The sequence below is a fragment of the Emydura macquarii genome, unplaced genomic scaffold (assembly GCF_026122565.2).
Source record: "Emydura macquarii macquarii isolate MOO-44397 ecotype Brisbane River unplaced genomic scaffold, CSIRO-AGI_Emac_v2 contig_629, whole genome shotgun sequence".
Lineage (NCBI taxonomy): Eukaryota > Metazoa > Chordata > Testudines > Chelidae > Emydura > Emydura macquarii.
In genome coordinates, this window is record NW_027130766.1 from 9,207,830 (window position 1) to 9,223,522 (window position 15,693).

At 46.2% G+C, this 15,693-nt stretch overlaps 1 protein-coding gene across 8 annotated transcripts in view; it reads left to right on the plus strand.

The window, feature by feature from the left end:
- ATP6V0A1 (ATPase H+ transporting V0 subunit a1) overlaps positions 1–14,724 on the plus strand; it is a 45,999-nt gene extending 31,275 nt beyond the window's left edge. For 6 of the 8 annotated variants that reach the window (XM_067541364.1, XM_067541358.1, XM_067541362.1 and 3 more), the window contains 3 exons: positions 1,712–1,829; positions 3,813–3,984; positions 12,670–14,724. In XM_067541364.1, coding sequence (XP_067397465.1) covers positions 1,712–1,829; positions 3,813–3,984; positions 12,670–12,763 — 384 coding nt within the window. In that variant the 3' untranslated portion in view covers positions 12,764–14,724. Of the gene's footprint in view, positions 1–1,711; positions 1,830–3,812; positions 3,985–12,271; positions 12,474–12,669 lie in introns of those variants that run through there. The other 2 variants (XM_067541356.1, XM_067541357.1) reach the window with 1 other exon arrangement.
- The last annotated feature ends 969 nt before the right edge of the window (positions 14,725–15,693 follow it).

Genomic DNA, 15,693 nt, shown 5'->3' on the forward strand with positions numbered 1-15,693 from the left:
CTTGTTTCAAGACTTGACCTAAAGGATCAGATTTCAGCTTCTAGTTCCTTGTGTGTAATCCCAGTAATGTCAGTGCAGTTCACACGTAACCAGTAGCAGAATTTCGTCCGATCCATTGTAGGTGTATGAGTGAAGCTAATTTTGAATGTGTTGAGTGTAGCGAAGTCTCCTAGAACTAAGCACATTCTAAACACCCCACACGGTGTACTCTCATATCTACCCTTTACCAAGTTGCCTTTTTTAGTGTAGGGCTGTATGAGGGCAGCTGTGTAATAGACAGACAGTAAACCTGAAATGCATAATTCTGAAACAACTGTCAGTGTGGAAAAGCAGTGGAATTATGGAAACTTTGCAATGAGATACTTTGCTTCTGTAAATTTTGCTGACCATGGACCTTTTAAGAGAGCTATTGCATTTAGGAATAAATCCTAGAGTTGGTGAAACAGGCCTAATGCAGGTTTATCTAATCACATTTGAATTATATGAAATCACACGAGCACTTAAAAAAAAAAAAAAAAAAGGCAGATTGAAAACTAACCCATAAGGCTAGAAGAAGTCTGCTACAGCCATCCCGTGAGAGTCTTTGGGTTGAAGCACAGGAATGATAATCTGCCTAGCGATTATTTACTGCCTCTGCCATGCACTGTACTTATTGTTTAAATATTTATGGGATTCAGTTTATTTTACGCTGACTTGCTGCGTGTGCTGGGCAGAGGACTCTGTTTACCAGAACAGGTTTTACTGAGGAATTCTGGCAGTTCATGCTCCTAGGAAGAAAGAGATCTGGGCTCGACCGCTAGTTTGACATAGTTGTTTGAAATGTTTATTGCTTTGGCTATTTAAGGGGGGAACAAGAATAAAAATAGCATGCTGTACTCCTTTCAGAGCAGTGATCACTTGGTGTCATAAAATTCTGCATCCCCTTTAGAAACATGTTCTGAGATGTTCAGAGCTTGGATTAACTCCAAGATGCAATAACATGGAACTGCAATGTGGCGAACAATCCTACATTTATTCTGAAATCACTTTATAATTGATTGCCAAAATGGTTGGAAGGCATAAAGACTCTGCAGATGAAAAAGTGAAGCAGAGAGGAGATTTTTTTTCAAGATAACTTTGTGCATTATTTCTTCTTTCACAAAGAGTCAATTCCTGCTCTTACAAGATCGCTTCCATTGTTCCCACAGCAATGCTAAAGATGCAGTATTGTCTCGAGATTTTTCTGATTTTATTTCATACATTTATCTCATTCCTATGGAGAAGGAAAACAGTATTTGTAATCCCTCTCCTCTTTTGTAGAAAGATACTCATTACCTGGGTGTTCATACAGAACCACTTTTACTGAACAGTCTTTTCCTGGTAAAATCCTGGATCAAATCATAACTGTTTTCATTGCCTGTTATATTAAATTAGACACTTTTTAGTCAGTCAAATGGCAACGTGGATGATTATTTCAAATTAGTGTCTCAGACTTAGCAAAAATTGTCAACTTTCACTGCAATTGTGAAATTATATTTGATGTAATCTTCCTAAAGGATCTGTATCCAAATGGCCAGTAGAAGAAATGATCAGTAAGAGCCCAAACTGGAAACATAGTACCCTTGTAATAGCCATAGACAGTGAGCTGCTTCCCTAATCTGCCAAGCCTTGTTCATTAAAACCACCTTGCATCTGATCTCACTTCCTCTTTGCTCTGCTCTTCCTTCTGCAGTTTGATTTTGGGGATACAGTGGTACATCAGGCCATCCATACCATTGAGTACTGTCTGGGGTGCATTTCCAACACAGCGTCCTACCTGCGGCTTTGGGCTCTCAGCCTGGCCCATGCACGTAAGTATCTTTCCCAAAGCTGGAGGTGTGGTCAGTGTTTCAAGATCAACTTGGACAAAAAGGCACTGGGGAGATGGCATGCATGTGTGTATGTGCAACGGGGAGAAACTGCCCTGTGTGCGAGTTGCATTCTGGGGTGCAATCCACACCAGTGAGGGGCTGTCACCACCTGCCCTGCAAACTTGGGGTGCCTCACAATGCCTTGCTGCTGTAGCTCCCAAAGTGGGCCGCTCATCAACAGCCCTCTCCTGGACAGCTCAGATATTGGAGGCTCGTTGTCCCCTAAGGAATCAATGTGCAACTGTCTGCTACCTTAATTGGAGTTACCAAACAAGTCAGTTTAAACACAACACTGGATTTGTTTGGATTAAAGAATTCTGATTAAAGAAAAAGTTTAACTACAGAGAGCTTTTAAATGAGTACAAGTACAAGGTGCTAAAGTCATAAATGGTTACAAGAGAGAAAAATAAAACACTTCCTAGTAGTTCAGACTTGACAAACTAGACTTGGTTCCAGGTAAAATCCTTACCACGCTCCTTGTAAAGTGCAGATCAAATTTTCAAGTCAGGATCTTTCACACAGTCCAAAGGGTGGTTCCTTTGTCATCTTGGGTGAGACAGAGAGAACCTGGGGGTGTGTTTGCCCCTCACTTTTATAGTCCAGTCACCCTTTGAAATGCATTTCCCTGAGGGTTACCCGTAGATAAAGTTCCTTCCAGCTTAGAGGTTAGTGGAATCTCAGGGTGAAAGAGGTTCCATGTCAATTGTTAAAATGAAAATCGATCTGTTCCTGCCCTGCTTTGCTGCCAAAGAATGGCCACTTGACCGGTGAATGCCAGTCAACTTTGACACCTGGCTAGAGGTATCAGCTTGTCTTTGAGGAACTGGTTTACTGCCTCTCCAGATTTGTCTGATAAACATATTTTAGCTTATGTTCATAACTTTACATATAATATTGCTACATACATTTCACCGTGATATTGACCAGCAAGTTATTAGTTTTCAAATGATACCTCACAAGGCATATTTTGTACAAAGATTATTCCACTAGTATGTAGGGTGTGAATACAGGGTGCATTGGGTCCCCAGGTGATAGGGTCAGGCAGTGCTGGGGTAATGGTGGCAGGGGTGTATTAACTGATGTAATCAGAATTTTAGCCTTTGCTTTACTTGTTTCGTAAGGAGTGTGTACAGAATGATGGCACTTCTGGCCGTGGTGCCTAAATGTAGCTCAGCTGTGGGGGTTGAATTAGCAACTTGTCAGGAGCCCAAAGGAATCCGCATAAAATGGAGCGGATTGCAGCTGCCGTCACCTTTAACACAGAGCTGCAACCTCTTTAGACTACCAACACCAAGATGAAGCATGGCATGCTGGATGAGGGGAATACCTTGTAGCCCTTCATGGAGCCACCTTTGGCTCACGGGCTGTGCTTTGGCCAGCCTGTGATATGGTCTGTGTGTGCAGTAGGATCAGTTTCACGTATAAATCTTCTATAGACCAGAATTGTCATTTACTGGAGGTTACAGGGAAAAAAATCCTTGGCCAAGTTTCGTCTTTAAATTCCCTGCCCCTCTCGTATAGTGCCACAGCTGCAGTGTCCTTCCATTCTTGTATGCGGGAATGGATCTGTAATAAGATGCAGGAGTGGTTGCTGCCCGGAGTCCACTTATGCAGCTGTGTTTATGAAGAGCTTCCTGGGCTTAGAAGATGTAGGTGGAATGTATAGGGTTCAGTAAATGGGAGCTCTGGCCTTGCAACCTGTGCAGAGAATTGGAGTTTAGGTCTTGAGTTACCTGGCTACGAGCACTTCTTGTTCTATACAAGCAGCCCACATGGAACCATCCCTCCGGCTCCTGCGGTGCTAGACACAGCCCCAGATGTTTCTGAACATCACTGTAAAGCCAATGAACTCTCAGGGAAATAAAACTTCCCTTCACAACCATCCTGAAATAATCAACGTTCTTCCTGCTCTTCTCCCTACAGAGCTTTCGGAGGTGCTCTGGACCATGGTCATCCACATCGGCCTCAGTGTGAGAAGTTTGGGTGGAGGTTTTGTTTTGTTCATCATATTTGCTGCTTTTGCTACCTTGACAGTGGCAATCCTGCTGATCATGGAGGGCCTGTCTGCTTTCCTTCATGCTCTCCGTTTGCACTGGTAAGTTTACTGGCACATGGAGATTTTAAAGCTGTTATAAGCAAGATGATTGCCGATAATTCACCGCCACCAACATTAATGCTGTCTCCTAGAAAGTTGTATACACTTGCCACCTCACCCTGAGCAAAGTTTAGGCTTCGGTTAAAAAATTGGGAGCTGGTAATAGTATGCTGAAACCGGCATCGCTTGGTGCAGCTGGGCCAGTGTGTGGATAATAGTACTAAGTGTCATTAAACATCTGAGTGCTTGTTCTACAGCTAGTCGGCTCTGGCAGCATGAGGGTTTTAAAACCTTGTTAAAGGCTCAGGAACTTATTTTCTACTTTAGTGGTCCTAGTAATAACCCTCGCTTCCATCCTCGACTATGAAGTCACTGGAGTTTACTTCAAAGGAGCTGGGTGTAACCATTCTGTGCCACAGAAACGTTCCATTTAAACCAGCTAAACTTTTCTAAGCTGCCTGTGTTGGGGCATGGAAGAGTTGGGGCCTTCAACAGTTCCTCTGTTTTGCTGCTGTGCCTGATTATGGCATTTGTTTCTCTTGTAGCAGTAACAATGGTACATAGTGATTGATAACTGTAGCTCCATGTGCCACCGGCATGCAGCTAGTCCATTCTTTCTCAGGAAAATCGAGCAGAACAATCGCAGTTACACTTTGGGGCCTCAGCCGTGGGTGATCATTAGCCAGATCTTGGGCAGTGGTCAGGAGAACTGTCGGTATTGGCCCATTCTTCTGCAAGAGAAGTTAGACTTGTTTTCAGAAGGGACAGCTGTGTTTTGAGATATGAGGGATCTGGGCAGAGGTCACGGCTGAAACCCTCATTCCTTCAGTAACTGATTATGTGCCTCTCAGTTCAGCTTAAAGTTTAAAAAAAAAAAAAGCACTGCTTGGACAACATCCAGTGAGGCCGGGTGGAGTGGAGAAGGCTGCTGTTACTGCTCCCTTCCCTTTGTCGCAGTTAAGGAATGCAGAGGGTTGCCGCAGGAGAGCCTGGAGGGGTTTCTCTCTTTCAGATAGTTTGTTGGTTATCATCGTAGATATACACCTTAGTCCCAGCAGCAAACGATGTTCATGGGTCACAGTCAGCCCTGATTGGAAGAGACCTTTAGCTGTAGATTTGCTTCTTAACCCATTTGACGGGGAAGTGAAGTAGCTCTTTAAACCAGGGTGTGGCTGTGTTAAGTACATGGATTCTTGGATTCAGTAGTTCACTACTCTCTCTTGCTGCCTCATGGCTTTCAAGGCAGACTTTGGAATTACAGAACTTTCTTACTGAAACTCAAACTGAATGTTTAGATCTAATTTTAGGAATTTTGAGCTCTAGGTCATTGGCTGGACCCAGTAAAATCCAGCCAATGTAGCAGATTCTCTTTGGTGTTTCCTCTGTCTAGATAGTAAATGATTTGTCCATTGTTCTTGACATTATCCTCTTTCCTACATTTCACTGGCTTAGAACACAGTTCATTTTACCCTTCTGTGCATCTAGAGAAGACCCATTGGCCGCTGCTCTTTGTTAGCCCCTCTCAGCTGGTAGTTAATATTGTGTGTTCAGGGAGTCGGTAAGTGAAGAGGAGTGAGATGACTCAGTGGAGCATTAATCAATTTCTCTCCACCTAGGCCTAGAGTGAGTGGAGGAGCATTCTCCAGGCCCTGTTTTTCAAGAGCACCTATTGTTTCACATTGAATTCCATCTGCAGTGTGGCTGGCTGTCTTCTTGGTGTGATCACAGGGAAGACAAAACAAGGAATTGATTTAGCTAACATTCTCCCCCTCTCCCCAAAAAGAAATCAACTGTGCTGGTAATGATGACTGCAGCTTCTTTGGACTTCCTCTGATTTTGTTTTGGAATGAAAACTTAGTCCTTTTGCACCCCCTAATGGCAAGGTTTTCAGGTGCATATCGAAACTTTCCAGTATGTTCAGAGATCTTCAGAATTCAAACCACAAAGTCATGATTCATACAGGAATTTTAAACCGTAGCCATCTTATGTAGGGACTGGGAGGGGATCTTTGCTGCAGTTGTCTATAACTACTGAAAATGGCTCCTGGATGGTGTGTCTGTTTTTCCTGGCATCCAGCCTAGAAAACTTCACATCAGTTATGTTCGAGCCCGTTGCTGTCTAGCTAGTGTTCCTTGTCCTCACACAACTGTCATTCACAGTATGTCATATAGCAAAGTACAATGAAAAGAACATTGCTCTTACACTACAGTGGGTGTATTATCTCTCATTATCAGACAGGGCCAGAACAGTGCATCAACTTGTACATGGTGTTCCGAGTCTTTAGATATTTCACTGCATCTTTGGATTAGTAGTTGACCTTCTAAATCTCCTCTGTGAGCTGCCACTTTCAGTCACACATCTGCAAATAGGTGGTAAATTATTTTTTAAAACTTTACGATTTTTTCCTTCAAAATTAAAAAACAAACTGATTTTCACTATAAAAACCAATTCTGAAAGTACAGTCTGAAATAAACCAAGCCGGGTACATTTTAAGACATACACCTCTTCTGCTAAACAGTCATAGCCTCCCTACGTATGCATGGAGTGCACACAGGGCCTGATTCAGAGCCCCCTGCAATCAGTGGGTCAGGCCGGACGTGATTATGTTGTCCACAACGGGTAGCTGAAAGTACATGTTCACTGTAGCCAAAGGAACAATTTTGAAGAATGGCAGGTTTTTAAGAACAATTTTTTAAAAATTAAACTTGTGTAAACACTGAAGGGAAGGTGGCGCACCACCGCAGTGGCAGGCAAGCTGAGAGAAACAAATGGGACTTCTTGAGCCAAGGAATGACAGTAACAACATGCAACACAGTTGCTGTGTAGAACAACTGCAGAGCATTTCCTGGGAAACTACAGAGGCATAACTCTGGAATGAAGTCATATTTCCCCATAACGCATGTGCCTCAAACCTGTAAAAGTTTGGAGATGAGAAAAGCAATTTAGCAAGAGAAAATGAGATCTCAAGTTCTGTGCGGAGACTGTCGCCTGGGTTACTGTTATCACTATGAAACAGTCATAAGTTTCTTGGTTTCCAAATAATATAGTGTTGGCATTCCTTTTTAGTCTAAACATGAAATCGGTGTGTTTCCAATGCTGTCTTTTCTAACCTGGAAAACTATAAGAACAATAGGATCAAATACCGCTGTCCTAGGAGGAGCAGCTCCGGAGAAGCTTTGTGTAAGATTTGTTGGCTTTTGTAGCTGTGGATGAGTTGTCAACTATCAGGAATTCTAAAGTCGTGGGTGGGTGGCTCTCTCCGTGGAAAAGAGAAGTCATTTCACATGTGTGTTGCTGGTAGAAAACCAGATTAATTTGAGAGTTTGGCCTGTCATGCCCAATTGGACTTTTTTTAAAAAAATACAGATTCCTCCATCGGTAACCTGGACTATTTTTGGAGTTAATATTTAAATTACCTGTTGAAACAATAAAGCTCTCAAAGTCGAAGTGGAATCATCTTTACACACAGTGATATCTTTAGTTTTCCTCCTTAATAGATCTTTGTTGCAACATGAAAAGCTGCTGTCTCAGTTATAATGGAAATGCAGGCTATGACTTTTATTTCTCTTTGGCTAGTAACTTGACTACTTGTTTTAAAATCTCCTTTATCTCTGTATTTGCTTTTCATTAATACAGTTTGTGGCATCACTGTGCAATCAGGCATGTTCACTTCCTTGAAACCCCCTATTAAACTTTGGAGAGAAGCAACAGTTCTAACATGGAGATAGGCAGAGCCCATCTAGTGACATGGGCTTGTGACCAGCTGACACCCATGAACCCAGCGTTGATAAATTGGCATTGCATTTGAGTGTCTATGGAGCTGCCATCTTGGGGGAAGCAGTCTTCCAAACAGGTCTCTAGGGTGGAGTGCTTCCCCTTGCCACCTTAGAATAACAAGGGTGGTTGTGGAATTGGCCAGGAAACCACTGACGGATGCTGGTGTGTTCCAGCTGGAAGGAATGTGTGGAATCTCTCTGTGAGCACGCCTCGTGTTCTGCGTGGAACGGATGGGTAGCAGCATGCCTAACACAGAAGGAGAAGTCAGGTTGGGTAAGCTCATGGGGGACTGAAGGTTTGGTTTGGCTTTTGTTGCAGGGGAGAGGATTATCTCTGCAGCCACACTGTCCGTATGGGGGAGTCAGGTCGAGGGTGTAGGGAGCACTGGAATTAATGGATTTCAACCTGCTAATGTTCTAGAGGAACCGTTCAATTCAGACGTGGGTCTGGTCACTCAAGTATCCATTTTCCCCCACCCCGGACTCTCATGAATTAATCCCAGGCAGCACTTCATCCACTAACAGCTGCCCAACATCTGCACCACCATCTAAAATGTACCATTCAAGATGCAGAACAGAGAGTATCAGTCCTTGCAACTGTTATAGGAAAGTGGATTAAAAATGCAGTCAGCCATGCAGACTGGTCTCGTGGTGATATCTAACCAGTCTAAACGTTGGTGCTGCAGGAACTCAGTAAAATGACCAGGATCTGCCTTAGCAGCTAATCCCAATTCACTTCCATGCTGGAGTCCCAGAGCTATTTCCGTCCACACTGAGAGTGTCTCCCCAGCAATCCACTAGCCCCAGTTGAGGCAGGGCAGTTTATATCACTTTGGCAGCTGTTGCTGAATTTTGCTACAGATTTTAATCTGTATTTTTCTGCTTTCTGAGTTTATAAGATGACTCCTCTGGCAGGTGCCTGCTGCTCAGGGTGCTTCTCTTCCAGGCCTGTGGAAAGCATTTTTTTATGCTCTGTGTTGCCTGAGCTGTAAGCTGCTGATTCACAAGCGTTCATGGAATGTGCTGTTGCTCAGACATTGGAGGGCTTAAATATCCCTTTTGGCTGTGAAGTATTAATTTCTTGCGTGCAACTGTTGTTAAGTCATACAATGTCAGTATCACTCCAAATGGTGAGGTCCCCAGGAGGAAGGGTAGGGGTAGCAATTTGGGATGGTGACGTTAAAATAGGCTTCACACATAACAAACGTGGTAAACCGCGAATGGGTGTGTAAAATAAATAAGAAGGAATATTAACGTGTTGCTTCTGTGGCCAGCTCTTCTGAGCTGTAAACTGAGACCTGCGCTCTGGATAGACAGACAGGCACACCCCGTCTGCCCTAGCGAAGCTCTTGGTGTTCCGTAGCCAGAGGGGGACTATTACTTTCCAGGAGATGTGGGTGGGCTGTAGTCCTACTCGGCTTGGAATCCAGGGGGCAGACGTGGGTGTAGTAAAGCCCAGATCCCCACCCACTTGTTCCAAACTATTTATTTTTTTAGGTTGTGAAAGGTCATGAGCTCAGCCAGCATAGGGCTGTAAAAGGGTATCTCCATTTTGCTTACGCGCAGGAAGGGTGGTCGGCCATGCTGAAGAAAGCATGGCTGAATATTTGAGGAAGCCTAATAACCATGACGGATCTAACTACAGGTAAGGCCACTTGACTTCGAAGCTAAGGAGGCTCGCTTTCAAAGGCAGGCCCAATCGACCCTTCAGCACCCACTCAAGCACCTGGCTGGTGCATTGCAGCTTATGCCCCAAGCATGGAAATTGAGCTTCGTGGCTTAACAAAATGCCTGTTTAGATGCTCACGAGTTGGGGAAAGAGGTTGCCATGCAACCTTGCAGTTCCTGGGGTGGGTCTTGCTAGAAAACCCCCAGGTCTGCTGTCCCTATAGGCTCGTGGTTGGAAAGACCTGTTCATATGAAAACCCTCAGGGGGAAGGTCCAGGGGCTTGAACACAAATGAAAAAATCCTTTAAGTCCCTGTTTACTTGAAGTGCAGAACTAAGGACAGTGAATTGTTCTGCAGCACTTGACCAGAAACAAGAGACTTACAAAGTTCAGCAGTGAGGTTACCCCCCATGAGGCTGGGGAGCAGCAGGCAGCCAGCCAGCACTGCAGAGAAGATCCTTGTGAACTGGGTGTTCCTGGGAGTAAATGCGACGAAGCCTGGGCGGAACTTGGTTTCCTTAGACTTTAGAGTTCCATTAAATGAAAGTGATCTGATGTCGCCATTTACTTAATCCTGCTATTTCCATGCTGCAGCAACTTCCCTGAGAGTCGGGGGTCTAAGGTCGTGACAAGAACTTCATGTGTTTGAGCATGCCTGAGAGTAGCTTCCAGATGTCATGAGCAGGTGGATCAGAAAGATTAGCAATCCTGGCTACAATTTCATCTACTTGTGATTCTGTGTGTGGGTGACCCAAATGCTCACCCTCGCCCCGCTTATTTCCTCTCGCTTACAAAATAGGAATTAGTCACAGGATACTTATTGTCAAGGTTCCTGAAAAACACAGGAGGGCCTTGGCAAGGACACTTTCACTCCCCCATGGAAACTCCTACTCATCCCAGGGATTCCTTAGCAGGGAACTCTGTCCCTGTTTGCACAGGCAGGCAGGAGAATCTATCAGCAAAATGTTTTGTCTGAAAGCTTCACGCTTTGGCTGTGGCACAAGAGTCTCATTTTTGCAGACTGGGTTATCAGTGGCTTAATGATACACTTGCAGTAGTAACTCATGACTTCTCATTTGGTTGCTTTCCAAAGAATGTTACCAGTGTCCCTATGAAACATTTTTTATTTAATTAAAAAAAAATTCATCATGCAAAATGTATCCTAAATATTTGAGTCTGTGCTGAAAAATTGCTCTGCTAAAGCTCCTGTGAGATGCATGATCATCTGATTCCTCACAGCAGTGATTTAGTCCCAGTGCACAGGAGAATGGAAAGTATTTCTCATGGAGCACAAAGAAACATTGCACTTGTTTTTATTATGAATCATGGTTTTTTCTCTCCATATTTGGCAGTGGTTGCCCATCAGGCAGCTTTCCAAGGTCATTCCTTTCAAATTTAGTTTATTAGGAAACACTAACAAAAAAAAAAAAGTCAGTGGTGAGGTTCTGAGACAATGTGCCTATCTGTGTTCCTCCAGGAGCACCCATGAGGGCCAGATAAAATGTGCTTCAACAAATAAACCTGGACAACTGATTGAGAGGCTCTGGAAACTGGGGATGGCGGGAGAGTGAAGTTCTAAACTATTTAATCAGAAAGTAAAACCTGAGAAGTGTTTTGTTCTGTGTAGGACGTATTGTCTGTAGTTTGGAGGGTTGTGTAACTTTTCCTGTACCCATTTGTACAGCTTTGAAATAATAATGAACATGACTTTAGCAAGAACGGCCATTGGTCACGTGGATTTACTAGAATTATGACGTTGGCCTCAATCTGCAGGAAACCAAATGCTCTTGTGTGAGGGTGTCAGAAACTGGACAGTCCATTTCAGTCAGCTTGGCTTTGTCCTGGTGATTTGTTGTGGATGATGTCAGAGCCTTAAATGATGATGATACCTGAAGCATGTGAGGGCTCCCAGATTAAGGTGACCAGATGTCTTGATGTTCGGGGCTTTGTCTTATACAGGCATTTATTCCCCTTCATCCTGATTTTTCACACTTGCTGTCTGGTCACCCTGTCCCAGGAACAGTGACTTGCAGCTTACCGAGAATTGGGCAGGTCTAGATCTGAGTTTTGTGAAAACTACTAGTGAGGGTCAAAGACTGCAGCAGTCTGACATGGAAGCCCTTGTTCATGAGCAGAATGGATTGGGAGAAGTTCTTGTCTGTGCTAAACTTCCTGAGAATCTTGTGAAAGGAATCTACAGGCTAAATAGCTGGGGGAACTGACTGCTTGTATAACAGTTAGCACATGCAGGCCCTAGGTGAGATCAGGGCCCCATTGGGCCAGGTGTTGTACATCTGTCTATATAGAAAAAGACCCTCCCCTCAAAAGCTTGGTCCAGGGCCCTGATCCTACCACAGGCTCCCCAGGAGTGCAAGGCTCCATCCAAGACAGGCCAAAGGTGTGAGGAGGGAGGTGTTCTCTCCAGTTTAAGTCAGGGGTAAATGTCCGAATGGCGTGGCCTGTCCGTTTGCCAAGGTAAGTGTGTAGAAACTCAGTCTCACAAGATGTGTTAAAGCGTAACTGGGCAAAGCACTCAAAAATACTGGGTGCCATCCTGGCCTCTCCCAGAGGCAGGATCAGAGGGAGGGCTTTAGTTTGCACCTGGGTGTTTGTCCAAGCTCTCTGAATTTCACAACAAAAATGCAATGACAGGTTGGAGGGGTGAGTGCATCCGTCATTTTTCCAGCCTTCAGGACAAAGGAAATGCAAATATACAGAGCTGATGCTTTGTGCTTTTCACTTGTTTGTTCTTTCAACCTTCTGGTTTTTTTGGGGGGTGCCAAAGGGAGCCCAGCATCAGATCATGAGATCAGGGTGTGACTTACAAATGTCGTCTGTCTTAGGGGGAGAAAAATGCCTTCTAAAGAACTGATCCCCTGCAGGAGACGCATGTTCCCATCATTGTCATTTCAGTGCTTGCATGGAACACCAGCGTCTTGGATTTCTCCCCATTTTTGTTGCTTGTATAAAATTTTTCTCCATTAAAGCAGTATTTTGGCAGCCTTCTCCATTCCACCCAGGAGGTGTGAGAGAGGGGAAATCTGAGTGGTGCATCTCTTACTACTAATGGTTCGGTTGGGTCCCGATCCCTGCTGTCCTACTGAAAGCTTCATTTCATCTGCCTGTCCCAATATGCAGATGTTAATGAGGTTGTAGCCAGTCTCCACTTCGCTTCCGAGGCTGTGTCAATAGCTGCTGCTGTTCGGCGAGGACTGACCATTCTTTCCTGTCTCGTTCGCAGGGTTGAGTTCCAGAATAAGTTCTATGTCGGCACTGGATTCAAGTTCCTCCCATTCTCATTCGACAACATCCGGGAAGGAAAATTTGATGAGTAGAGAGCCCCCTCGGCCTAACTGAGCAGTGTTAGACTCCAACGCTCGTGTGTTGTGCTGTGCTTAGCCCTTGTCCCAGTGTGTGTGTTTGTGTTGTGTGAAGTTGTGTCGCTCCCCTGTGCTGATGTGCTGCTTCTGAGAAAATAGCATCTTATAGCTGCCTCAAGGATCTCTTTGAGGCTGTGAAGTGGAGAGCTGACGTCACACTGTGTAGCAAGCGTCACTGTCATGGCTTCAAAGTACTTTCCTTCCTTCCTAAGCAAATAGCATGGTTAGTATTGAACATGTTTACAGTGGGGTAGCACAAGAAACGTCTGGACTTGCTGTATTTAATCATGGAGTGGTTTATGACATTGGACAGTAATTAGCTTCTTGGCAGATTCCTGCAAAGCATTGTGGGGCAAATACAGCCCCCCCTGTTGCAATAGGAACAGGACGTGCATAGGGGAGATCCAAACTTGGGCCTGGCCAGAGCCCAGCTAATCGGAGTGCCGGTTGAACTGCTGGCCGGGTCCCTGGGTATTCCTTTCCCTCAGGGGCCAAACTCTTTCCACACCACTCCCAGCTGAGCTGGAGAGCAAGGCCCTGGATTCAGATCGCTTCTGACTAGGTCAGGGCCAGAGTCGTGCTTTGAACTGATGATGGTCCTTGTGGTGTGGGAGGAATAATCCGGTATCAGTCATGTCAGTTCAGTTAATGGCCTCATGGGTGTTTGGGTCCTACTGGAGCTGCAGGCTAGCGTCACTAATGTGTCCCCCTTCTCTGTCACATACGTGCCCGCACAGATAAAAGCATCTGGTGCCATTTAACCTGGCGTTTGTTCCCGTCTCGGTGCTGGCACACTGCATCCCGTTTTGATTGTGTCTGCTGCTGTCGCTATCTCTCCCTCTGCCAGCTCTGGCCTATTCTTAGCAACCGAGGAGTGAACTCTTGGCTTTTTGTTCCTAAAATTCTCTTGTTCTTCTGTGCGGCCCCTTGGGGGCCAGGCTTGCGATGCAGTGTCTGTGGGACTTGGACACCATGTGCTAGGGCGTCTGGTCAAGTTACCAACATGTGAAACGCAACATTCGTCCCCCCAAATAGAGGGGAGGGGTGGGGCAAGAGCTGGTCTGAAGGAGGTTTGCATTGCGCTTCCTGCTGCTCTGGTTTGGATGAAGGATGGGCTCCGACCTGCAGAGCACCTCTGACTAGTGCTTAATGAAGTTAGTATTAGGAAGAGTCGGATATCCACAGACTCTGAGGTTTGGCCATGGCCGGATAACTCCTGCCTCAGAGATAATTGCCCCAAAGAACCTCAGAAGCACTGACTATTACACGGCAGGTGTCCTGGGTCACTGGGCCAGCCACACTCGTCCTGTTGAAAAAGTCGCCTTGTGAAGGGAATAAAGGCTGAGTCTCCATTCAAATGGGGGAATAGGATTTAAATAGGGTCGCTCATAGGGCAGCGGGACCTTTTCTCCTTCTACAATTACAAATAGTTGCTAACCTTCCACACTGGAAACAGCCTCAGGAGTGGTGGGGGGGGGTGTTAAATCCTCTCTATTGCACAGTCTGCCATACTAGCTGCACTGTATGGGGTGTGTGTAAATAGGTACTGTTAAAACAATGACTGGAATCATTTTAAACTGGCCAGCAAATGGGAAAGTGCAGGGTTCTCCCAAAAGTGGTTTGAGAAAGGAACAGACCGACTGTGGTGCTAGCCGGGGGTGCGGCAGGCAGGTATAGCTGCGTGTCGGGGCGGTTTGCATCCCACAGCGTACTGTCTAGTGAAGTGTGTGTAAATATCCCGGGGGGGAATTGAGCCTGTCTCTGTTTACGTGCTGTAACTGTATGTTTACAACAGTGTTTTGTGCGAAACACAAGGTGAAATGAAGTCTGCTCTGCAGCCGGAGCAGTAACACTAACTCGCTCTGCCAGTGCTGTTGTGAGGGCCGTGGACATTAAACTGTTGGAGTTCAGTGGAACAGGAGCAGGCTGCGTTTATTTCTTCCGATGCGCATCTCGCCGTGGCAATGCCTTCCCAAGCACAGCAGGTCGCCTCTCCCCTGGAGCTGCACTCTGCCGTCCGTCCGGGCACTGTGGGCAGAGCCCAGCAGGTACCGACTGGCCACGCCGGGCGTGGGTGGGTTACTGAGATGCACTGTGCACTTGTTGCACGCTGGCTGCACGCTGGCCTGGGTTGGGTCGGTGAGTGATGGAATGCGGGGCGGGGACGACGACAGATGCAGCTGCTTAATAAGCAGCTCAGGTGGGAATCCAGATTCATGCGCTACCAGGGCCCGGAGCAAGCAGCCTGCGTCGGACCATGAGGTTCATTGGGCCATGGGACTGGCGAGTCCTGTTCCCTGCTACGCTCCGCGTCGCTCTGCCCCTCCCCTGGAAGGGCTGTGCGGCCAGGAAGAGACCGGCCACTGCCAGCCAGTCACTTTACGGTCACTGTCACGGTCACTTTAAAGCAGGTTCGGGGAGGTTTTTGCTGTTAACGGACTCGGGGCTAGTGCTCCCCTCTGTTCCCCTCGAAGGGCAGATGGGCCCAGCCCTGTGTGGAGCATCCTTCCCTGGGCCCAGCTTCTCGCCTCCACGCTGGGGCTGCTGAGCCGGGCAGGACTCCCACCCTGCAGGGCAGCTGCCGGGAGGCAGGGGCGCGGTCCTTACCCGGTATTGCTGCGGGGCTGAGTTGAGGGAGGTAATTCTTTTGGTGTAAGGGGAGGGCTGAGTTGGTGCTAAGCCCTGTCTCTGTCTGTCTGTCCCATGCTGCAGCATTTTTTTTACTGGGAAGCCTCTGGCTGTTGTGTGCTCAGAGGGGCTGGCTCTGGGCTGGAGCTCTGGATATTGGGAAGGGTGGGGGGAAACCTGTGTCACACTCACCCTGCTCCCGGGGACAGCCAGGGCCCTCCCCAGTTGCTTTCCCCTGGCTAACTCTGACCCCTGCA